The 22,470-nt window shown below is 35.7% G+C and overlaps 1 protein-coding gene across 3 annotated transcripts in view; it reads left to right on the top strand.

Annotated features, from left to right (window-relative positions):
- Nucleotides 1-20,394, top strand: part of TUSC3 (tumor suppressor candidate 3) — a 183,452-nt gene extending 163,058 nt beyond the window's left edge. For 2 of the 3 annotated variants that reach the window (XM_060085678.1, XM_060085676.1), the window contains 3 exons: nucleotides 2,862-2,936; nucleotides 6,506-6,596; nucleotides 19,920-20,394. In XM_060085678.1, the coding sequence (XP_059941661.1) occupies nucleotides 2,862-2,936; nucleotides 6,506-6,596; nucleotides 19,920-19,935 (182 nt within the window). In that variant the 3' untranslated portion in view covers nucleotides 19,936-20,394. Of the gene's footprint in view, nucleotides 1-2,861; nucleotides 2,937-6,505; nucleotides 6,597-19,919 lie in introns of those variants that run through there. The other variant, XM_060085681.1, reaches the window with a different exon arrangement.
- The last annotated feature ends 2,076 nt before the right edge of the window (nucleotides 20,395-22,470 follow it).

Here is a 22,470-nt window from a genome sequence, read left to right as displayed (position 1 = left end):
TATATATACATATATATACACAATGGCATATTATTCAACCATTAAATAAAAAGAAATCTTGCCATTTGCAACAACATGGATGGATCTGAAGAGTATCACACTAAGTGAAATAAGTCAGAGAAAGACAAAAACCTTATGATCTCATTTGTATGCAGAATCTAAAAAATGAACAAAACAGAACAAATCAAAAACAGACTCATAGATACGGAGAACAAGGTGGTTGCCAGAGGGCAGGTGGGTGATGGGTTGTGCAAAACAGGTGAAGGAGATTAGCAGGTGCAAGCTTACAGTTTTAAAATAGTCATGGGGATGTAATACACAACATAAGGAGTATGGTTGATAATACTGTAGTAACTTTGTATGGGAGAGATGGTTACTAGACTTACTAGGCAATCATTTCCTAGTGTATTTAAATGTGCAGACACTATGTTGTATACCTGAAACTAACATAATATTGTATATTTCAATTAAGAAAAGCTAGAGAATATTTCTAAGACTTAGGGGTAGGAATTAATTTCATAAGCAAGAAACAATAACCAAAGCTCATAAAAGAATAATAATTTTGACCATACTAAAATGAAAACCTGAATAACTAAACAATTTAGAAGTAGAAGAATCTAAATGCAACACTTTAATCAATTCATATACAGAAAAAAAGTGAAGCATTTTCTAAGTTAATAAGGCAAGTATGCTTATGGAAAAATGGACAAATAACTAAGCACTATACAAAAGATTAAACAAAAAAGAATTAACATATCGAAAGATACTCAGACTCACTACTGATACAGATCCCCACTCAACAATTTGATAAAATCAATAGTTCAGTAATACCAACGTAACGTTTCTTTGGCAACGTAAGAAAAATGGAAACTCTTAACAGTACTTGTTTTACAGAATATGATCATACCTAGTAAATTTGAAAATACACATATCAGCCTCTCAAAAACTCTACCTCTAGGTGTAGACCCTAGGAAAAAATATTGCACGTGTACATGTAAAAAGACAGTCTTTGTAGGAGTATTTGAAATAGCAAACATTTGGAAACAAATGCCCATCAGTAAGATGAAGCAATAACATGTGGTACACTCTTATGGAAATCTTACAATTTTGTAACAACATTGTTTGAATTTGTGCGAAGTTCAAAAGCAATCAGATGAGCAGCATGTAGGTCACAGTTTACAACATAATAATGCAGCAATTTACAGAGAGACAGTAGTAAAAATAACACGTATGAAGATATATTAACAGGGATATGTTACCCTTGAGCGACCATAGTTAATATCCAATAAAATATAATTTGCTTAATAAAATAACTTCTCGCTAAGTGCATATTGATGTCTGTGTGTGCTAATAATACACACACATTTATTATGTACACATGGGTGTTCATGTATTCAGTTTTATCCTGAGAATATTGAATATATGGCTTTACTCTCATTAAAATTTTAAAGCATTTAGGTTTTTTTTGTTTTTTTTGTTTGGTTGGTTGGTTTTTTTGCGGTACGTGGGCCTCTCACTGTTGCGGCCTCTCCCGTTGCGGAGCACAGGCTCCGGACGCGCAGGCTCAGCGGCCATGGCTCACAGGCCCAGCCGCTCCGCGGCATGTAGGATCTTCCCGGACCGGGGCACGAACCCGTGTCCCCTGCATCAGCAGGCGGACTCTCAACCACTGCGCCACCAGGGAAGCCCAGCATTTAGTTTTTAAAACTTGTTTTCCCCAGAAATAAAAGTAGTGTGATTTTCCCCAGTTTTATAAAGGAATTTTGGAAGCTACTGAGCAGATGGTGTCATAAAAGAAATATTCATTTTGTTTATATTATCTATATAAAATCATTTTTAAGTGTCATTTATATTTTGAATATTTATAAAAATGTTTTTGTGATAGTTAAAATAATCCAGAACTCTATGAATTTTCAGTAGATCAAATATGTACATAAATGTATAGATTAGAATTTTACATGAATATAAAAGGGCGTTGCCAAAGAAAGATGAAAGGAGAGCCCTAATTTAATTCCTTATTAAGGATCTACATCAGTCCTATCAGTCTGCTCCAGAGAACTAAGTTAAGCAGTCGAAAGTCCCTGTGTATCAGCAGTTTGAGTGATACAAGCTTTTAATTTTTCGATCATTTTATTATTGGCAACCTCCTATGACTCTGGACTCGAGGGAGTTTGTATCAGTTAATTGTCCAAAACACCTTAAGAATAATGAATCCTTAAAGTCCACAAACTAACATACTGCTAGTGCAAAACATTCATTCTGTTACCTTGTCCTTTCAGGCCATGACGACATGATTGAAACACAAAGAACTTAGTAATTATCTAAATTTCAGAGGTTTTCAAACTGTGTTATTGTGGATTTCCTAAAAGTTTAGTGGTATACATATGTGTCCGGCAGGGAGATGGTACTGCATGGGGCTGGTAGTGGCTTTTTCTCTTGGATGCATTAGGCATCCAACAGAGGTTGGTTGGTTGGACCCATGCTGAATATATTCTAATTTTCTGTGATTTCCAATAAATTTTCATTCTAATTGTAACTGGTGTATACCTTTATGTATAATGTGAAATACCATTATTGGTTTTGAGAGTTTATAATTCATATGCACTATGAAAGTTCTGGAATTTAAGGGCATTTAGAATTAGACCTTTAAAATCTCAAAGTTTCAGGTTATACAGTCTAAAAATTAAGGCATATTTAAATACACAAACAGCGGTAATCTTATATAAAGAGAATAAATTGCATTTACCTCTGTGCGTTTGTAATTTAATCATTCTGGGACAGAACACATTGTGTTCAGATCCAGAAAAAGTAATAGATTTTATTTGCATCTATTTCTGCTGTTTCCTTGACAACTACTATAGATGCTGCTATCACCATGGGGATGGTTCTTCTAAATGAAGCGGCAACATCCAAAGGCGATGTTGGAAAAAGACGGAGTAAGTCTCTGTGTTGGTATTTTTCTAAGTTTGTTTTAATCTTAAGCTTCATTTAAATCAAATGGGAAATAGATAAAAGTCCTTTGTAAATGAACTTCTAAAGAAATGTTCTGGTTTGAAGACACTTGTGGTGTTTCTTACTTTTTTCTGTTTCTTGGATGTGTGTGTGGCAAATACTTAAAAATACATTTCTTCCAAAATGGGACTGGGTGATTTTCTGTGGAACTGGATAGAAAGAAGAGCTCTTATTCACCCTTGGTTGGGGTGCTCTGACGCATCTCTGCTAAAGCCGTAGTCTCTGTAGTCATGTCCACCCTACAGGAAGAGGTGGAAAATTCTGCGGGCAGTCTTCAGAGGTTTTACTGGCTAATGATATGTTTCCCTGTGCCACAAGAATCAGGTATGCATTCAAGGACTGACTCAGAGAGAGAAGAGTTTGCATAGGTCTTGTACCCTGAAATATTATACTTCCGATTACCTCCAAAACCTTTTAGCAACATTTAGAAAGGGGGCATTTTGTAATACCATGTTTTCCAGTGTCTTTGCCTTTTCCAATGATATTCCAAGATTTACAACTCTACCAAGTTCCAGCACTATGTCTTAACAAGGTGACTACATTCTATCCTTTGACAGAACTGTTCCTCTCAGGGAGTTGTAGAAAAAGAATACATGTTTATAAAGTAACATATTTTTGGCAGGAAAAGGGAAAAAACACATGGGAAAGATCTTCTGCCCTGCGGAGCAGAGGTTAGGAAAGGACACTCAGCCTTACGTTCAGTATTTCCCGCCACAGATCTTTCTCTAATTAATATAAAGTCCCCATGTGAGCTTACGATTATGCTTCCAGAAACCTATAATTAAGATTTTTCTCAATATGCTTTGCATTTCTGAACGCTTTTTAAAACCCAGAATGTATGTGTGCAGAACACAGGCATCTGGAAAAGACTCATAATTTATTAAGAAGTTTAAAATAAAAATCCAGACATTTTTTAATGGGAATTCTAGTTATGGTGACATGTATGTAAGTCAGTCATAGTGATTTCTAAATATAATTCTTAGGTATCTTAAGTGTTTAAATGTTTTGGACGTTAACAGACACTTTAGTCTACCCTCTCTTTTCCCAAGATGCCATCTATACACTGTTAGAAAGAAACTACACAAGCGACAAACGCATTACTTTCTTTAGTTAATCATTGTTCAGAATATCATTTTATGATTTATGTTTTGAATTAAGAATGTGACGTTCTTGGGACTGGCAAGTAATATTTATAAGGACAAATTCTTATGTGTTTATATATTTATCATGTATCCTTCATATTAAAATAGAAATACGTAATTTTTAAATTGCAGGTCTATAATTATATAAATAATCACTCCAGCCCCCACCCACTGCCAGTTTATTTATTCGTGTCTGTGTGTGTGTGTGTGTGTGTGTGTGTGTGTGTGTGGCAGTGTGTGCATTGCGTGTGTGTGTGCGTGAGTGTCGGGGGGGCGAGAGACAGAAGGGGTGGAGAATGGGAAATATATTTTTAAATTATCCCCTTTGATTCCAGTGTGATTTTTATTTTTGATATAATACAAGTACTGTGATTATTATTGCCCAGGTCAGAATGTGTCTGTGTCGTCATAGCATTTTCTTCTCACAAGTACGTTATCTCGTATGGGCTGCAGTGGTTTGTTGGGTCATTACTGACTCCTGTCTCGGGTCCTCTCCCCGACGTGCGAGTACTTGAGTAGCATTATTTTGTTCCACTGCATAGAATCAAGTAATATACTCTGTCTTACTTGATCACATTTTGAGGCTTATTTCCCATCAAACACTATCAGATGAGGCTACTGAAAGCGGCAAAGGGACTGAAAAAGTGTTTTACTCAGTTTCTGGAGAAAAAGACAGAGGAAAGGAAAAAGTATTTGGTAATGCCAAATGTAGAAGTAGAAAGTAAAGCATCATGTCATTAATTCTGGGTTTACTAAGATTATTGTAAGCACAGTTGCTATGTCTAGTGGCTAGTGTCTTCATACTTGGACATTCCACAATTTAAGGAAAAAAAGGTGTTTTTCATTTTTGCGGTATTCACCAACTGTTTTTGCTTTGCTTTCTGCCAATATTCATTTGAAGTTCACCTTCATGAGTGTTACCTGAAATGAAATGCCACAGAGGCTGCAGCTCAATGCTACTAAGCACTTAGGACTTTTCGCAATTTGTTCTCAAAACTGAGAGAATGGTATTCCTACAGAGTTGAAAGAAAACTGACAGATTTCGAGACCATGTTTTAACAATGCCATACCTTATCTACTCCCTGATTTCCAGGATTGTAATTAAACCTGATCTAATTTATGTGCTAGAATAATTTAAAAATCGTATTTCATCACTATAGCAGCACATAGAACCATTTAATCTTCCTTGTTTCCTTCTCTCTTAGTATGTTTAATCTCTTTTGTCTTCCCCTTTCTTTTATAATTAATTATATTAGATATTTCAGTGTTTTTAAAGAATTCCCTCAAACTAACAAAAGGATACAAGTATCGCACAAATGTTTTATTCTTAAGAAATGGTTAGCTATTTCTTATTAAAAGAACTAATTTCTACTTATTTACAGAACAGATTTAAATAAATTGCTATTTCTCTAAATATACCTATGTTTTCTTTTATACTAAACATACCTGCATTTAATTGTCTCAGATTTTTAAGCATTTATGTTTTGTTTATTTTACTAATAGCAATGTATCTTATTTAATTAAAATCCAATATATGTATTTGCATACATTTTTATTATATATATTATATATATTTGATTAGTCATCTACTTTAGAGTAAAATCTTCCTAACCATAACAGAAAGGAAAAGAAATTTCCCTGTTGTCAACTTGCCTTGGACAAAGTGATACTGAAAACCTAGACCACAGCCTAAGCACGTTCTGCTGTAACATACACCATCTGTTCCTTTGTAAAACAAACAAACAGTAACACCGTGACACTATTACCAGCTATTTAGGGGGATTTTCTCCTGCTTTGACTGTCACAGAGTTCATATTTTCTCACTCCCCAAGCTTTTGTTCCTAGCCTTCAGTGCGCTGGGACGAACTGTTATTTGTAAGTAACAGGCTTTTACTGAGGCAATAATCTAGCCAATAACCTAAAATTACATTTCTCTGTAAATATTCCATGGCATCTGAAAATAAAATTATATTGCACATTCTAATAATGCAAATGTCTCTGCTAATATAGCCAGTACTTCACAATGCAGGGGCTGATAATCTTGTTTGCGGTTTACCACATATTTTGTTGTGTTTTGTTTTGATCCCTCTGGGGGCATTTTAGTACTTGTAGGAATTCTGTAAGAGAAGAAAACCACCAGAAGACTTAGATCACTTTTGTTGTTTTCATACCCCAAATAGTACATTTTCATTGAGAAGAATGTGGAAAATAATGATTATCTGGTTTGTTGTACCTGTATGTGCCATGAACTGTTACATGTAAGTATACTGTAATTAACTGAATGCATTTTAAAAATATAAACATTTGGGTTGTGTGTATCCAGACCAATGGAGTTTTCTGTCTCTTTCTAGTCATTTGTCTAGTGGGATTAGGCCTGGTGGTCTTCTTCTTCAGTTTTCTACTTTCAATATTTCGTTCCAAGTACCACGGCTACCCTTACAGGTAATATCATTATACTAATGTGACTGTTTTCATTTTTAACTAACAGAATAAATAGAACTTCAACGGTTAATATATATTTAAGGATTAATATAAAGTAGCTAACTTATTTGCCAAATGACTTTAAACTCTGTTAAGCAAGTTTTTGAGCACCTGCCATGTGTTCCACATAGACCATATGAAGGAGATATAAGGCATGGTTCCTGCTGCCTAGCATAGTATAGTTTTATTTTAGAGATACATGTTATATGCATATTACATATGTACATAAACAGATAACAAAATGTTTTAAATTCTGTGGAATTTATCACAATTTCTTCTTGTCTTGGTTTGCCTGTCCATCATGATTTTTACTTCATTTGCAAAATTTTTTTCTCATAAAACCTACTATTCAGTGTCCAATAAACTGCATCATCTTTTGAATTCTGCAAAGTTTTAGCTTTTTTTCAAATAAAAGCAAACTTGAAAGGGAAAACTAAATGATAAAATAATGTCTGGTCACTGGAAGTTGTATAATGAATATCTCCTAAGATTTTTACCAACATTTTCATAATTGGGGATGGAAAGATGTTGAAAATTCATTCCAAAATGATGTTATTATAACCAAACTATACTTTTCACTAAAGCAGAATACAACTGATGTGCCAGATTAGAGTTGTCCAGGTCATGAATTAGGCAGATTCATTTCTTGACCACATTCCTCCCTCAGCTTCTCTCAAAGGAATAAATATTCCACTTTCTCTTTCTCTAGGGAGTCCTTCTAATAACCCATCCTTCTCTCTAATTAATAAGTAAAGGTTCTGTATTTCCTTTCTCAGAGATTTTGAAAACTCTTTTCTGTTGAGATAGTAGAACTAATGATATATTGATAGAAAATAAAATCTCATACCTTACATCCCTTTTGCATGTGAACTGAGCAATTATATTAAGAGAATGTTTCTACATAGGTGATGGCAGCAATGTACAGCTTTTTCTGGGGCATAGAACTATTCCCGTGACAGAGATCTGATTATGGGCTTACAATGTAGAGTAAGACGCTTCAGCACCCCCTCTCTGTTTTCTCATACAGACAGAGGCACATTTCCAATCTCTTCTTCTCACACCCATTAAAAATAAATGTACTAAAGGCGTAGAAGAAATGTGAGTATCAGATCTGAGCTGTGAGGCCACCTACCTTTAATCCTGCCTGCAGCATAAGTGAATTTTTTAAAAAAACATTAGTTCTGAGGGCAAGAAGAGTAATAAGAAAGGCAAATAAAGCCTCTAGTTTCTTGATTTTATTCTTGACATTGGCTATCTAATTTGGGTTTTGAAAATGTGAAATCAGACTAATCAAATCTCAGATTAAGTACGCCCAAGAAAGATGAAGTTTATGTTCTTCTTTTTCTCCCTACCCTAAGATTGAGAATCACAGTTCTGTATGACTGGAGGCTTAGTTTTGACTTGCATGTTTTCTGTTGATGGAATCTGTAGAAGAGTATTTCTATTTCTTTTTCCCTTAAGTTTTTATTCAGGTGTCAAAAACAGTTAAATTAATTCATTTCAACCTACAGCATTTACAGTGTCCATGAACGGTGTCTATTTTAATAAAAGGTAATGTACAGTAAGGGATGTTGTGCGATTCTTAAAACGTATTTAGTTGACGGTCAGAAAACAGGGAAAGGTAAAGAGCAAATTCCAGCTTTCCTTCTACATCAGAGCATCAAACTCTAACAAGAATATCATTCCCTATCTAGATTTTCCTAGTCATGATACTGCTATGTTAGAACAAGTCGAGAAAAGTTGTTTTTCTCGTTCCATAGAATAATGTTACATTTGACAGCACTATTTTGTTATGATATGAAGAGTTTAAGTTTGTACTTTTTTCCCCAAGAAGTCATTGTCATTTAGAAGTATAAGTCTCTAATCCTCTGATTCTTTACCAGGAGTGGACATGTAAATCACCTGGGAAGCTTTTCAAAATACATATTCCAGGCCTCACCCTAGATATTCATAGTAAGCATTTCTGAACCAGAGTATATGCTTATTTCTTTATCAGTGTGGCATCAACCATTCTTATTGTGTCACAGTCACACTCCCTTTCCAAGGGCCCACCAGGCTAAACAAGGACTGGGCTTGCCTTTAGCTGGCCTCACGGGGCTGGAAGTGGAGATGTAAGAAGTCAGATGGAAATCACGCCCAAGAGTGGTTTGTGAATATGAAGTCTGACATAGTTTAGATGAAGACCCCTAAAAGGAGCTGCCAAGAAACAGAATCAGAACAGAGCTCAGCAAAAAAGCCTGGGAAACCCAGTGCACTGAAAGACTGTGACATGTCATTACAGAGACGTGAAGGCAGGATCCTGGCTTTGGCCTCCACTCTTGCAAACTCCACCGTTTGCTGCGCTGTTGCAGGACTTAGCCATCCAGCTCTTCCACTGCCCACTTTATATCATTCTTTTAGTTTATTCATCTCTTCCCATATCACTTCAAAGCTTTCTAATATTTCTCTTCAGCCTCTTAAGAACTTCTGTTTGTATCTGCTTTTCTGCATTCTGTCTTTTCCATGGATATAGTGATGCATCGTTCATCAAGCTTCCTCCATACATCCTTCTAGCCCTCCTACTTCATACCTCTCCAGTCATTCATCATCAAATTCTCTTGCCTTGTCAGGTTGATAGAATAGGTTATATGTGTTCCCTTCATTACATTTACAGCATCCCTCTGAGCTAACAAAATATGGTAGAGGGGAGCATTATGAGCAAAAAATACCAACTTTGCCTCTGAAAAGCTTTATTCTCTTATTATCTAACATGTGGATATATGCCAGAGTTACTTTAGTAATGGTAGGTATTGCTTTGGGGTTTGTTTTTAATCCACTGCATCATTTTCCTTCAGAATAAGGTTTTACTCAGAAATTGTATCAGTTCTCTTGCAAATGATTATGATAATAAATAGATGATTAACCTCAAGAGCAAGTGTTGCCAAAAGGACTGGAGAGAGTATATATACCAGAGATTTGGATAAATCCTCAGCTAAGTTCTAAAAACCTGGCAGTATAGTGAAAACAATTTCTGTCCAACTAGTTCACTGGAGAGAAAGCAAAGGTGATAGCAAAAGCCAGAGTGAGAGAGGGAATAAATGAAAGAAAGGACAAGAGAAATAATTCTGGGAATAGTTGAGAGATGACATGTTAATAAAAAAAAGAAAAAGAGACAATTTCCCGCTGAATTATCCTATGGGAGAGGCTCGGTCAGTTATGAACATAGTACTACATTCTGAAGGGACACTTTGCATTCTCAGAAGCACGCATCTGTGGCACCAGCATTATAGTATTTGATAAATAAAAAACAAACCAAATCTTGCTCCTATCGGATAAAGGTAGTTTGTAGGGAATGAGAAAATGAGATACTCGACACCATCATTATAGCAACAGGAAAGGTATTCCATATTCCAGAGGTATGTCTTGGCCTGGGTACTTCTGAAAAGACACTGTGGATGTCCATCTTCAATGACAGCTAGTGCCTAGTATAATGAATCATAAACCCTGGTGACCAAGAGCTAAATCAGTCCAATCCTTTGTGCCAGACATACATTGAAGTAGGCTTGCAAAAAAAAAAAAAAAAAAAAAACTTTCTCAACCAAGACCATTTCCTTGACTTTGAGATGAGCTGCCAGGACAAATAAACAGTTTTCTTCAAAAAGAATGGGAAAACCTCCCACTTCTACCTACTTTAGATAATACCAGTACTTTGGATAAGACGAGAGATGTCCTTTACTGAAAACGCATATTTGAACATAACACCATCTACTAACTGAAAAACACCTTTAGCCAGGGGCTTTGGCTCCAGTGCCAAAGTACTCTCTTGGGTGTAATGCCCCAGCCTTTGGTAGCCTTTGATATCTGTGTTTTAGGTTTGTGAATTATAACTTTTGTACCAAGAAATGCCTCTGATGCACAGAACTATGTCCAGAATTATTTTAAAACTAATTTTTTATTTCCTCACAATTTTGAATTGTCTGATATACAACCTTTAATTTCTTCTATAAGGAATGATCTTTTTGCTTTTCATTTTTATTTTAATTTTAAACCTCACAAAACCTTAAACATTCATGCGCTTCCTATTTTTTGAGTACTTCACACTGCTATTTTTTTTTGTTTTTGGTCTGTGTACTTGCTGAAAGGGATAAAAGTCTGTTACATGTTTACTCTATTTCCTTAAATCTTCCCCACATTTTAGTCTTAAGGGTTTTTTCCCCACAGTATCAACATGTTTCATGCCATCACTAAATTCTCCCAGATCATCTTTAAGTTTCAATAAGCAAACTTCCCTCATTTAAACCCCTGATCTACCTGTTACTAGCTCAGCGACTTTGGGAAAGTTAAGTAACTTTTCTAAACCTTGGTTTTCTCATTTGTAAATGGGAAATGTTTACATACTTTGACATTTGTAAAGATTACATGATATAAATCACTTAGCACATTGCCTGGTACTTAGTAAATGGCACATAGTATTAATTACTCAATAAGTCTTTGATGCTAATTATTCTCATTAGTTCTGATATAAAGATTTTACACATTTATATTTAATTTTTCCTAAGCAGGATTTTTTTACACTAAAGATTAAGCAATTGTTGTTTTGGGTTTTTTTTTTTTCCACTTTCTTTTTCATGTATAGTTGACGTACAATATCATATAAGTTACAAGTGTACAATATAGTGATTTACAATTATTTTTTGTCTTTTTGTTGTTGTTGTTAGGGAGTTTGGGATTGGTAACTGTTGTTTTTTATTTGCATGATTCAGTTGGGTGAAGAACAGATTTTCCCTGAACCTTTTGATGAACTTAATTGGTCTCTCGAATCCCTTGAAATTATCAGTGAAATATCAAAGATTATTAAGAATTTGATGTAATTACCATCTGAGCCATAGTTCAGAAAAAGAAGGAATTTTATTCTAGTGATAGCACTGAATTCATCTTGTATATTAAATAAAGATTAACTTTAGGGCTTATTCCATTTTCTAAGAAGAGTAAAGTGCTAGTGGTCATACATGAGAGTCTTCCATTATGGGTAATTACTTTCCCACTGTTTTCCACTGACACACTTTGATTCAAAGTTTTCTTCAAAAAATTTCTATAAAACTATTTGACATATCAAGTCTCTGTTTTAGTAGGAAAACAGCATGAAACATCCTCTACTAATTCTATCACTTTGCTTCCTGTTTACGAATCTTTGGTTGTCTTTGAGAGGTAGTATGGTATAATGGAAAAATAATGTTTAGAATCACAAGATCTGAGTTCAAATTCAGTATATAATTTTGTATGTTAGTTAAGAATTCTGGCTCTGCAGTCACACGGATCCAAGTTTGAATCTTCCATTCTCTCTTCACTAACTTTGGGACTTGGAGTTACTTAACTTTTGAGTCTCATTTTTCATCACCTCTAAAAGTAGTGTTTTTATGGGGTTGGATAACAGCTTTGTTAAGCTTGTTTCTTCATCTGTAAACTTGGCATAATAATTAATACCTATCTGAGAATTTTGAGGGGATAAATTATACAATCAATTTGTAGTGCCTGAAAGGTAGTGGGTTCTCAGCACTTGGTTATTCAGTAGCACCTTACCACGTTACATTTTTCATTAAGTATTCATATGTAACTTTTGTGTGTTGCAGTTCTTTTTATTCTAGAGTATCGTAAGGTATTTTAGAGAAGGTCCTTGGAAATGCCTTTTTTATATCTCCAAAGTGTTGTGCACATAGTAGGTGCTCATCATATACTTGTTAATTGAATATGTTTATTCAAAAACATTTTTTATTTATTCCTTATCTAACTGCAACAGGAACCATTAAGATAAAAACATAGTGGAGAGGAGAGTATTGGTTTGCCACATTACACAACTCCAGAAGGTGGAATTCACATCACATGATACGCCGTGGAGTTGTTGGGTTGTTCCACACACCCAGAGGGGTGTGTGGAGTGTGTAAACATTATTCCAGAAACCTGGGCTCTAAAGATACTTACTGCAACCTCAAAATGATCCTGAGCTGGCTGGCATCAAAAGTAAATATAAAAATATGTATTAATTAAGCTTACAATGGACATAGAAACTATTCCATTGTCTTAACAAGATACTTGTAATTCATGATGGCTTTGGTTGCTTTCAGAGATGATGAATAACCAAAAAAAGGATTGACATTCAGTAAGAGAAAGTACAGAATAATAGGTAGACATGAAAGATATCCCTAATGAATTTTGAGAAAAGTATGCTAGTGAACAAGCACAGCAAGGCAAAAAATCCCAGGACGTACACTATGTAACAATATCACTTTCCTTTCTACATCTTACTTAGATGTAGATCTTTCATCTGTAGGGAAAATATAAAACACAATCTTGAGCCGTACAAAAATAAAACACAGAAATGGTGTGGTGATCAATCCACAATATGTATAATTGATAAGAGTTTCACTGGGATTGCCTTTCTGATGCTGAGTTCCAGCTTTGAAGAATGACGTAAAGGTCCAAAGACTTAGAGGTGGTTCAGAGAAGAGCTGGAGTGCTATAGCGGCACCGCTGTGTGTGTCCTATCTTAGCTACATAAAGAATACAGTGCTAAATCTTTGTAATACTCTTGTACAAATGGAAATCGAATCTTAAGGACTATTCTCTCCATATTGTTGTATCTCACTGTGGTGTATTGGGAAGTGATCTGGACTTTGAGTGAGAAGATGTGATTTGGACCATGGCCCTTTAAAACTGTAACCTCAGGCAAGTCTTTTCATCTTCTCTGAGCCTCAGTTTTCCTCATCTTTCGGATAACCACCATAATATTTATCTCATAAGTAAGACAAGTTGTGGCCAACTATTGTTTTACAAATGCAAGATAACTTAGAACTACGAGAGCTCATATCCCAGCCTTATGCTGTTGTACTTAGCTGCTACGGGGACAAACCCTCAGATACAAATTTCCAGCAGTAGACTTTGACCCATGGAATTAACCACTGACACACACAGTATGTTTTTTTAGACAATAATATTCATATGCATGCGTATGCCCACCACTTCAAACAAAATGTAATTCGGTTTGGTTACTTCTGTTTTATTACTTGAGGGAGGAACACAGAACAATTGACAGAAATACGTTTAATTCTGCTGAGGAAAAGTATAGTCAAATGCCTTTTCCCACTAACAAACAATATAAGCCTTAATATCCAGAATAATAAAATACAAGTCTTCTAAACAGGTACTGATTTTTTAATCAATACCTGATATTTCAGAAATAGATACTAGGAACCTGTATATAAATCCAAAGTAATTTTTATAGAAAACTCAGAGTCCAGGTTTTTTGATTTTGCACTACAGTCCCTCAAACCTCAGAACACGTGGTCTGAGCAGAGACACACACAGCAAAGGAAGCTCAAGAGGGTTATTTCCATTGTGCAAACACAACTTTCTTACACCGGCAGAAACTCCACCATTCAGCAACCCCCGAAAGGAGGGAGAGTAGGAAGCTCCTGTGATCTAGAAGTTCTGTTGTTCACCTGTCCCCCAACCTTACCCCACATACTAGCTTTATTGGTCTTTTCCCCCCAGACCTAGCATCCATGTCTCTGACCACACCTAGTTATAATAACAGTAATGTTATCCAGACTCTTCCGAAGTGCCCCGCTCTGTAGGCTTCAGAGAAGAGGCCTTGGCAGTCGTTAAACTTGACAGCTCTCACCGTGCGTAACTGTAGGTATATCAGTAGAAAGGTTTCCATTCCCAAAGATCCCTTTCCCAACTCCTAATAAAGTCCTGAATTTCTTTAGGGCTTTATTTTAGATCATGTACTTCAGACCTGAAGACTTTTCTGGACTTGGTAATTTTCTGTTACAAAGAAGAGAGCCCCAGGGCTTTTGGCCGAAGAGGCCTGGCTGACAGCTGTAACTACTTCTCCCTCGCATCCCCTTAGAACACTTGTCAATATAAAGGTTAGAAAGTCCTGAGAACAGTGACTCATTAAGTTCTAGTAGCTACAAGGCCAGGGGAACAGGAGTGAGTTCACTTCTTTGGCTCCAAGATGAAATCAGAGCAGCTGCCCCTTAACCACAGAAGTGATTTATGTGCGACCGAGTGCCATTATGTAACCATGAGGTCTGACTTCCTTCCCAGTTTGACAACAGGAAGTGAGAACATTAGACAAGAAAATTCTGTCCAGCTTAAGATCTTGGTAGAGAACTTAACCTGCTCCCAATTGGACAGAATTCATTCATTCAAGAGCACCGCATACATTCTGTTTTTTTAAAACACTGGGGAACAGTTAAATTAATTAAGAGAAGTCAAAACAAAATGCAAACCACTATTTGGTGCCTGTTCAGATATTTCACAGGAAGAGAAAAGGAAATACATTACACATTACATGTAATATGGGTCTCCAGTAGCCACCCAATAACCAGATCCAGATGTTTCTTCTCATTCTGCAACCCGTGTAACCTTTCTAGGACTTTAGTTAACTAGCTCCTCTTGGTCATGTTATGCCCTGGATTTTGTAACATGGCACACTTGGACCTTCCTTTTTCCTTTTAGATTACTTCTCAGTCCCCAATATACATGTTAAATCCTGATCTTTCTCCTGAGATCTAGAAACAGACCTTAATACCACATTAACACCTCACCCTCAACCCCAAAGCCAAGCTCATCTCTGCTCCAAACCTGTGTCTCCTGCCCTGCCCATTTTCCCTACAACACTGTTATTCTCATAATCATACAAGATGGAAACCTTGGAGTCGGTTTGGTCTCCATCACTTTGTATTCCCACTGCTAGGAATTTATATACCTAGTATCTTTTTCAGAATATCACCCAGCCTCCTAATTTATCTCCGTGTTTAGTCGTTATCATCGATAAGCCATCACTTACTCGAGAATAATGCAGAATTTTTTTAAAGATATGCACAGATTATGCTGCTGCTTCATCAAAATCCATTGATGGCTAACCAGAAAGAAGGAAAAGTTAATACATGTTCCTTCTAGAAAATATCAAGAAACTGAATAAAATAACATTTTGTATAATCCCAACATTCAAGTTGGGATGTCAGCAGTTTGACTTGTATATATTTTGAACCTAGGGAAGGGTTATATTAAAAGTTTGGCTCCATCTGTTTCATCTTACAGCACAGTCTTCACTGTACCTTGTGGTTTAGAGCAGGGTTAGCAACTACTGCCTTTGGGCCAAATCTAGCCCACTGCCAATTTTTTGTGTGCCATGTAAACTAAGAAAGGTTTAAATCACTGGAAAAAAGGGAATATTGTGATGTGACAATTATATAAAATTCAAACTTCAGTGTCCATGAATAGAGTTTTATTGGCACACAGCCAGATTCATTTGTTTGTGCCTTGACTTAGGCTGCTTTTGCCCTACAGCAGCTTAGTTTAGTAGTTCCGAGAGAGACCTACGGCCCGCATAGCTTAAAATATTGACTTTCAGGCCTTTCACAGTGTGCCGACTCCTGGTTTAGCCGTAAGGCACACACAGAATCTGTTCTTATAATTTGTCTTTCTTCCATCAGCTCCTTTCACTTAGGCTGTTATCCCTTCATTTCACTTGTTCCCAGTTTTTTCCTTTGTTTGCTTGTTTAAATTCTTCTTTGCCATCTTATCAAATGTGTCACTGTGTTATACTTTATTGTATCCAGGTCTCTCTCCTCTAGAGAAGAAACATAACGGCCATGACTTTCAATCATTCTTTTTCTTGCAACACCCTTCTATTCATAATATTCTTCTACACAGTAGACGATCAGTATGTCCTGTTGAATACTGACTGAAGCTGACTTCTGGGGGCCCTGAATTTGAGGAAATAGTTACTACTTTAAATAATCTTTCTCTAGAAAAACTTGATTTCAAATAATAAGCTTGTTTATGAACTTGTGGAATATCACTCCCCAGCAAGTCAGTGACTGCATTTTTATCTAAATCCTGAATATTTGCTATTGTGAGGGAGCATTAGCAGAGAGCCAGACTTAAAGGGAGAAGTGCTTTGACTTTGTATATACAAGGCCCCTTGGCATCCCTGGTGTACTTTAAGTAATAATAAAGTTACACACTAGAAGGGAATATTTGCATCCCTTTAGGCTAGGAGAAGGGGAGCTTCTGGGGCATATTTTCTGGTCACAGCCTCTACCTGTTCTTCCTGGGTACAGGTCAATACCCTTGCCAAGTAGCATCCATCTTATACTGCTACCTGAGTTAGGGTTGACCAGGCATGTATTCACTTGAGAATAAGCCAGCCACGGTCGTCAGTGTTACGCATGTATAGACTACCATGAGATTCATTCATGACAGCGGGTGGACAGAAGTCCAGACAGAAGTCCGGACAGAAGTTGATTGTGGCACCCAAGGCTGCTTCTCCCGCTGAGGAAACAGACTGCAACACTGAAGAATACATTCCAAATAAGAGGAATATATTCAGTTTTCAGCATTCAGCAGTTTTTAAGTATGATACAAAAGCACTGTATATGTTTTATAATAAGCCTTATTAGGAAAGTTAATATCCAAACAGTATTAGAAGCATGAATCTATGAGAACCATTAGATGATATATCAACACTAGATAGGTAAATGTGAGAAGAGCAAAAAGTATGTCAGACCCTGATACATAGAAATGAAGGAACTTATTTCTTGAGTGATGAAATCAGTATAAAACATTCATACTGGAACACAACTAGGACATTTATATAATAAAAAAATAAAACCAGACATGAACTATTGAATGATTACCTGGAGAATAATAGTTCATACTTTTCTAAGAAACATTTTAACAAAATATTTGACACTTTTGTGCCTCAGGTATTTCCGGTGTCTTGAACAAATGCTTATAACTCTTATGAAAAAGATTATTTTAAATATAAATTAGGTAGTACTCTGCTAGATTAAACTTTTATTTTAGTACAATAGAATGATCAGTTCAAGATTAAATATGTATTTCTTATTTCATAATAATATATAAAAAATATTATTTTAAGTTTTCTAGAAATATTTCAGTTTGGAAAAAACCCTGGCGTAAACAAATACCTTGGTAACTAAGGATTCTTAGTCTATTTCAATATTAAGAAAATACAGGGCTTCCCTGGTGGCGCAGTGGTTGAGAGTCCGCCTGCCGATGCAGGGGACACGGGTTCGTGCCCCGGTCCGGGAAGATCCCACATGCCGCAGAGCGGCTGGGCCTGTGAGCCATGGCCGCTGAGCCTGCGCGTCCGGAGCCTGTGCTCCACAACGGGAGAGGCCACAACTCTGAGAGGCCCGCGTACCACGCAAAAAAAAAAAAAAAAAAAAAGAAAATACAAAGATCCTTTTACCCTGTGAATGTAGCAACATTTAAAAGTTGTAGAACCTTTTTAACCTTTCCAGCACCAGAAAGTTAGCAAGTATAAAATGACCATAAAGGTCATATTACTATTCTTGCTTTTATGATGGTAATACTTTTAGCAGTGCTAAAAGGTGATTTTTAGTATTCCATCGCTGGAAATGTGCGGACTATTTTTCACACAAAAAAAAGAAACTATAAATTCTCAGGTTTCTTTTAAGTTATAAGTTTTTCAACTTGAATTATAGTTTTAAATATTCTGTGATCAGGTTTTCTTTTTTCATTAACCCTTATTCTTCAGTCAGCTTTATCTTCAGGGCAGTCTTTTAATTGAGGACAGAGAAAGCCGAAGTGTTCATCTACACATGACATATATACCTGCTTTGCCATCAGTGTTGTTAAGGATTATGTGGCTTGAACAGCATCTGTATCTTAATGTTCTGAGGAATTTTACTTCCGACTCTTCATGGCATTGGTTACCCTTGCAGTACTTAAGTCATAACTTGTTATCTCAAAAAAGAGAAGCAATGTCTTGTTGCATCTAGCTATCAGCACAATGATTTCTGTCCTGTAATTTAGTAATTCCTCAGAAACAGATACAGAGTAATAAAAAGTTTAGTTTGTATTGCATAATTACTTTATTATATAATGTAAACCAATATAGATAACATATATTTAAAATATGTTTAAATGTTTCATATAATGTTTTATAATACATATATTTTAGTGTACAGTATCGCCAGGATTATAAACTATTAGCATATAGTATCACCAGGATTATAAAATATTAGCACGGGAAAGAACTTTAGAAATCATCCAAAACAACCGTTCTTTTCACTAATGAGGAAACCGAGGTTCAGAAAGACGAGGTAGCGTATGCCTAGGATGTTATCATTTAAATGTTCAACTATTAAACTTACTAGTTTGAACCCTTTCCCAGCTACATGGCTTTCCAACCATAGTAACCATTAATTTTTTTTTTAATATTTAGTTAAGAATTGGTTTATCTCTGGTTGTCCTAAAGTTATGTTGTGAAGACTTTAGAAAAAAAAAGTTGCTACCTGTTAGCAGAAAGGTACAAATAAGCAACAAAAGCTTAAAGAATGTTATTTAAATTGACTCACGATTTTACAAACTTAAATAAATTTCTTTTCATAGGTTAAAGTTTTGCTTAGGGAAGTTAAGAAAGGAAAAATAGTTACTTTTTACTTGTATTTCTATATGTACATATAGAAATACATAGTTGTGTTGTTTCATCAGAATCTGATGTTATTTTTATTATGATTTATAATACATTCTTTTTTGGCTGTTTAATATAATGAAATTATAAAATCCTCAAAAGTCTTTAGTTATTTTAAGAAATGCATTATAGATTAAATAACCAGAAAAAACTATTTTGTTTAGGATGTTGAAATGGCCCACTCCAAATATGTGTTTCGATCCATTCCCTTTTCTTCCCCTACATTGTCAGTTTAAATGCTGATTTAACTAATGGTCTAGCTAACAATGAGAATGGCTCACAGAAACTACCCATTGGGAGATTAGGATTGACATGTACACACTGCTATATTTAAAATAGATAACCAACAAGGATCTACTGTATAGCACAGGGAACGCTGCTCAATATTCTGTAATAACCTAAATGGGAAAAGAATTTGAAAAAGAAAAGATAGATGTATATGTATAATTGAACCACCTTGCTGTACACCTGAAACTAACACAACATTGTTAATCAACTATTTAAAAAAAAAAAGTTACTCAAATTTAAACACCACAAGTTCAAGTTCTTATCAACAACTGCTTCCACCCCTAACCTATTCTTACCACAAGCCTGATCCCATTACAGGAACTAGTTCAGAGAAATTGCCCTGATATAAAAATTAGAATGAGGTGAAAAAATGTATGTAACTATGACATTTTTATTTTATATTTACATGTACTAATTTAGAATGGAATAAAAAGCACTTGGTGTTTTCTTATTTTCAGCCCAGAATTTTCTTTCTTTTTCAGCTTTTTAATTAAATGAAGCCGAGTGGGATTTGCATAAAGTGAATGCTTACCATGAAGACAAAGTGTTCCTGACATACTAGTTCAAATTCTTGAGTTCATTTCCTTGCTGATTGTGATAATCCAGCTGTTTCTTGTACAATTTTTTTAAACGTGAGTTTTCCTAGTAAACTGAATTCATAGCCATGGATGGTTAAATTTAATATGGAAAGAACAGAGGCATCACTGAAGTGTTTTTCAAGCATATTATATTCACTGTATGCAATAGGTGGAAATAAATGACAAAGCAGTTATGAATTCATGCTTTTAAACTGTTCACTCACTAGTAAAGAAAACCACAATGTTAGTAAAGGAAAACAATGAAATGTATCTTCATTCTTGGGATTGTACACACATAGGTGTATGCATGAAAATATGTCATGTACTGAAAAATTATACTTTCTGCAGTTTCAGTATAAAGGACATGTATGGTTACAAATAGCGTTTTGTTCTTATTCATCATAACTACATAAAGGAAATAGGACAGGGAGCTGGATGAATAGTACTCAGATACCTACCCTGGGACATGGAGGTCCTTCCCAGAATATAAATGTAAAGCCAACATGACTAAATCAACATGCCTCAAGGCATCAGGCAACGAAAGCAACACACCACAACTAGGAATTAATTCTTCTCCAACTTTAGAAGTGTCACCCAAGAATCCAGACTTACAACCACAAAACTAACCCACTATGGACATTTTGCCCTTATGTTATATGGAAGAAGCTTGCCATCAAAACCTTATTCCTAGACCTAGATATAGATTAGTTATCCTAATATGAGGGACTCAATGATGCTTTCTTGAAAATCAAATATAGGAGTGTAACCATTATTATGTTTGTATATTGTATTTTAGTTTATAAAGCACTTTCCCATATGTTATGGTATTTTTTTCTTCACATCAACCCTGTAAATTAGACAGGAATTTCGACAGGAAATGTAAATTTTATCTGACTTATTTAAGTACTGGAAGCTGAAAGCCACAAAGAAAAAATAGAGCTTGTAACTGGGCTTTCAAACTCTCAAACCTGAATTTCTATTTTCTGTGGTGCTTCCTAAAGAAGGATTTAGAAACACAGTTATTGTGTCAGCTCAATAAACTTTTTTTTTAGGCTTTGTTATCTAATTTTCATTAAGATCTTAGTAATAACCATGGTGAACTTTGTTAGTTGAGAGTTCCACCTATGTAGTCTCAAACCAGGACCCAGGTGTGTATCCAATGACCCTAGCCGTTTGGTATCTATGAAATTCAGTAAAGAATGGGAGATATAAAAGCTTACAAGGGTATATGAAGTTAAATCCCAGGGCAGTATGTGTGCTAGCAGGAAGAAAGCTATGTTTTCAAAACACAATTATATTCAGCAAAAATTACAAAGTAAATTCTGAACTATGTTAACATTATTACATATTCCCAAAATCTGTTATTAAAAATCACATTCATTCCCCTAGTTCCTGTTCACAGATTGATAAATTCAGTATTGCAGTGGCATTTATGGAAGAGCCATTAAGTGATCATAATAATTTTTTTTTTTTTTTTTTTGCTGTACGCGGGCCTCTCACTGTTGTGGCCTCCCCCATTGCGGAGCACAGGCTCCGGACGCACAGGCCCAGCGGCCATGGCTCACGGGCCCAGCCTCTCCGCGGCATGTGGGATCTTCCCAGACCGGGGCACGAACCCGTATCCCCTGCATCGGCAGGCAGACTCTCAACCACTGCGCCACCAGGGAAGCCCCATAATAATTTTTTTAATGTCTACACCTAGGTAGCATTTGACCTATAAATCTTAATCCATTTAGTACTTTTCTGTTTTCTAAAGTTTATTCAGTACAAACATCAAAATTGGACTTTGAGGCCAAGCTTTACATCGAATAAATGTTTATTAATTACTGTTGCTTATGTTTGTCCCCTTAAAGCTCAAAATTCTTATTAACAACAAACATCTAATCTCTCTGTATAAAGCCTAATAATGTTTAATCATGACCACAGTCAGAGAGTTCTCAGACACTGTGACTGAGGTAAGGAAAACTTCCCTATCTCAGATTAGTAAAAAAAAAAAAAATTCTAGCCTATATTCCGTAATTTTCTCCAAATATTAAAAATATGCCAACTATGAAAACAATTTTTTTTCAGAATTTCAGTTTTAAAAGATGTAGCTTCTCTATAGACAATTATTGCTTTAGGGAAAGGGAAAAATCTGCCTTAAAATAAGTTGTTACTGGAAAGTGCTACAGAGAGTGGCTCAAATGTAGTTTGCTTTCAGAATGTAGCATGTGGAAAATCACATACAAAATATATTATCTTTACCTTTCCCAAATATTTTAAACTGAAAAATTAATTTGTATGTGCTGTTATATCCTCCAATGTCACTTCAACTAGATTCACTACATGCAAGACTCCCTTAAAAATGTATTATATGGGGGCTTCCCTGGTGGTTCAGTGGTTGAGAGTCCGCCTGCCGATGCAGGGGACACGGGTTCGTGCCCCAGTCCGGGAAGATCCCACATGCCGCGGAGCG

The sequence above is a fragment of the Mesoplodon densirostris genome, chromosome 20 (genome assembly GCF_025265405.1).
Source record: "Mesoplodon densirostris isolate mMesDen1 chromosome 20, mMesDen1 primary haplotype, whole genome shotgun sequence".
Taxonomy (NCBI): domain Eukaryota; kingdom Metazoa; phylum Chordata; class Mammalia; order Artiodactyla; family Ziphiidae; genus Mesoplodon; species Mesoplodon densirostris.
The sequence above is the reverse complement of the archived record's forward strand: the minus strand, read 5'-3'. Positions and strand labels throughout refer to the sequence as shown.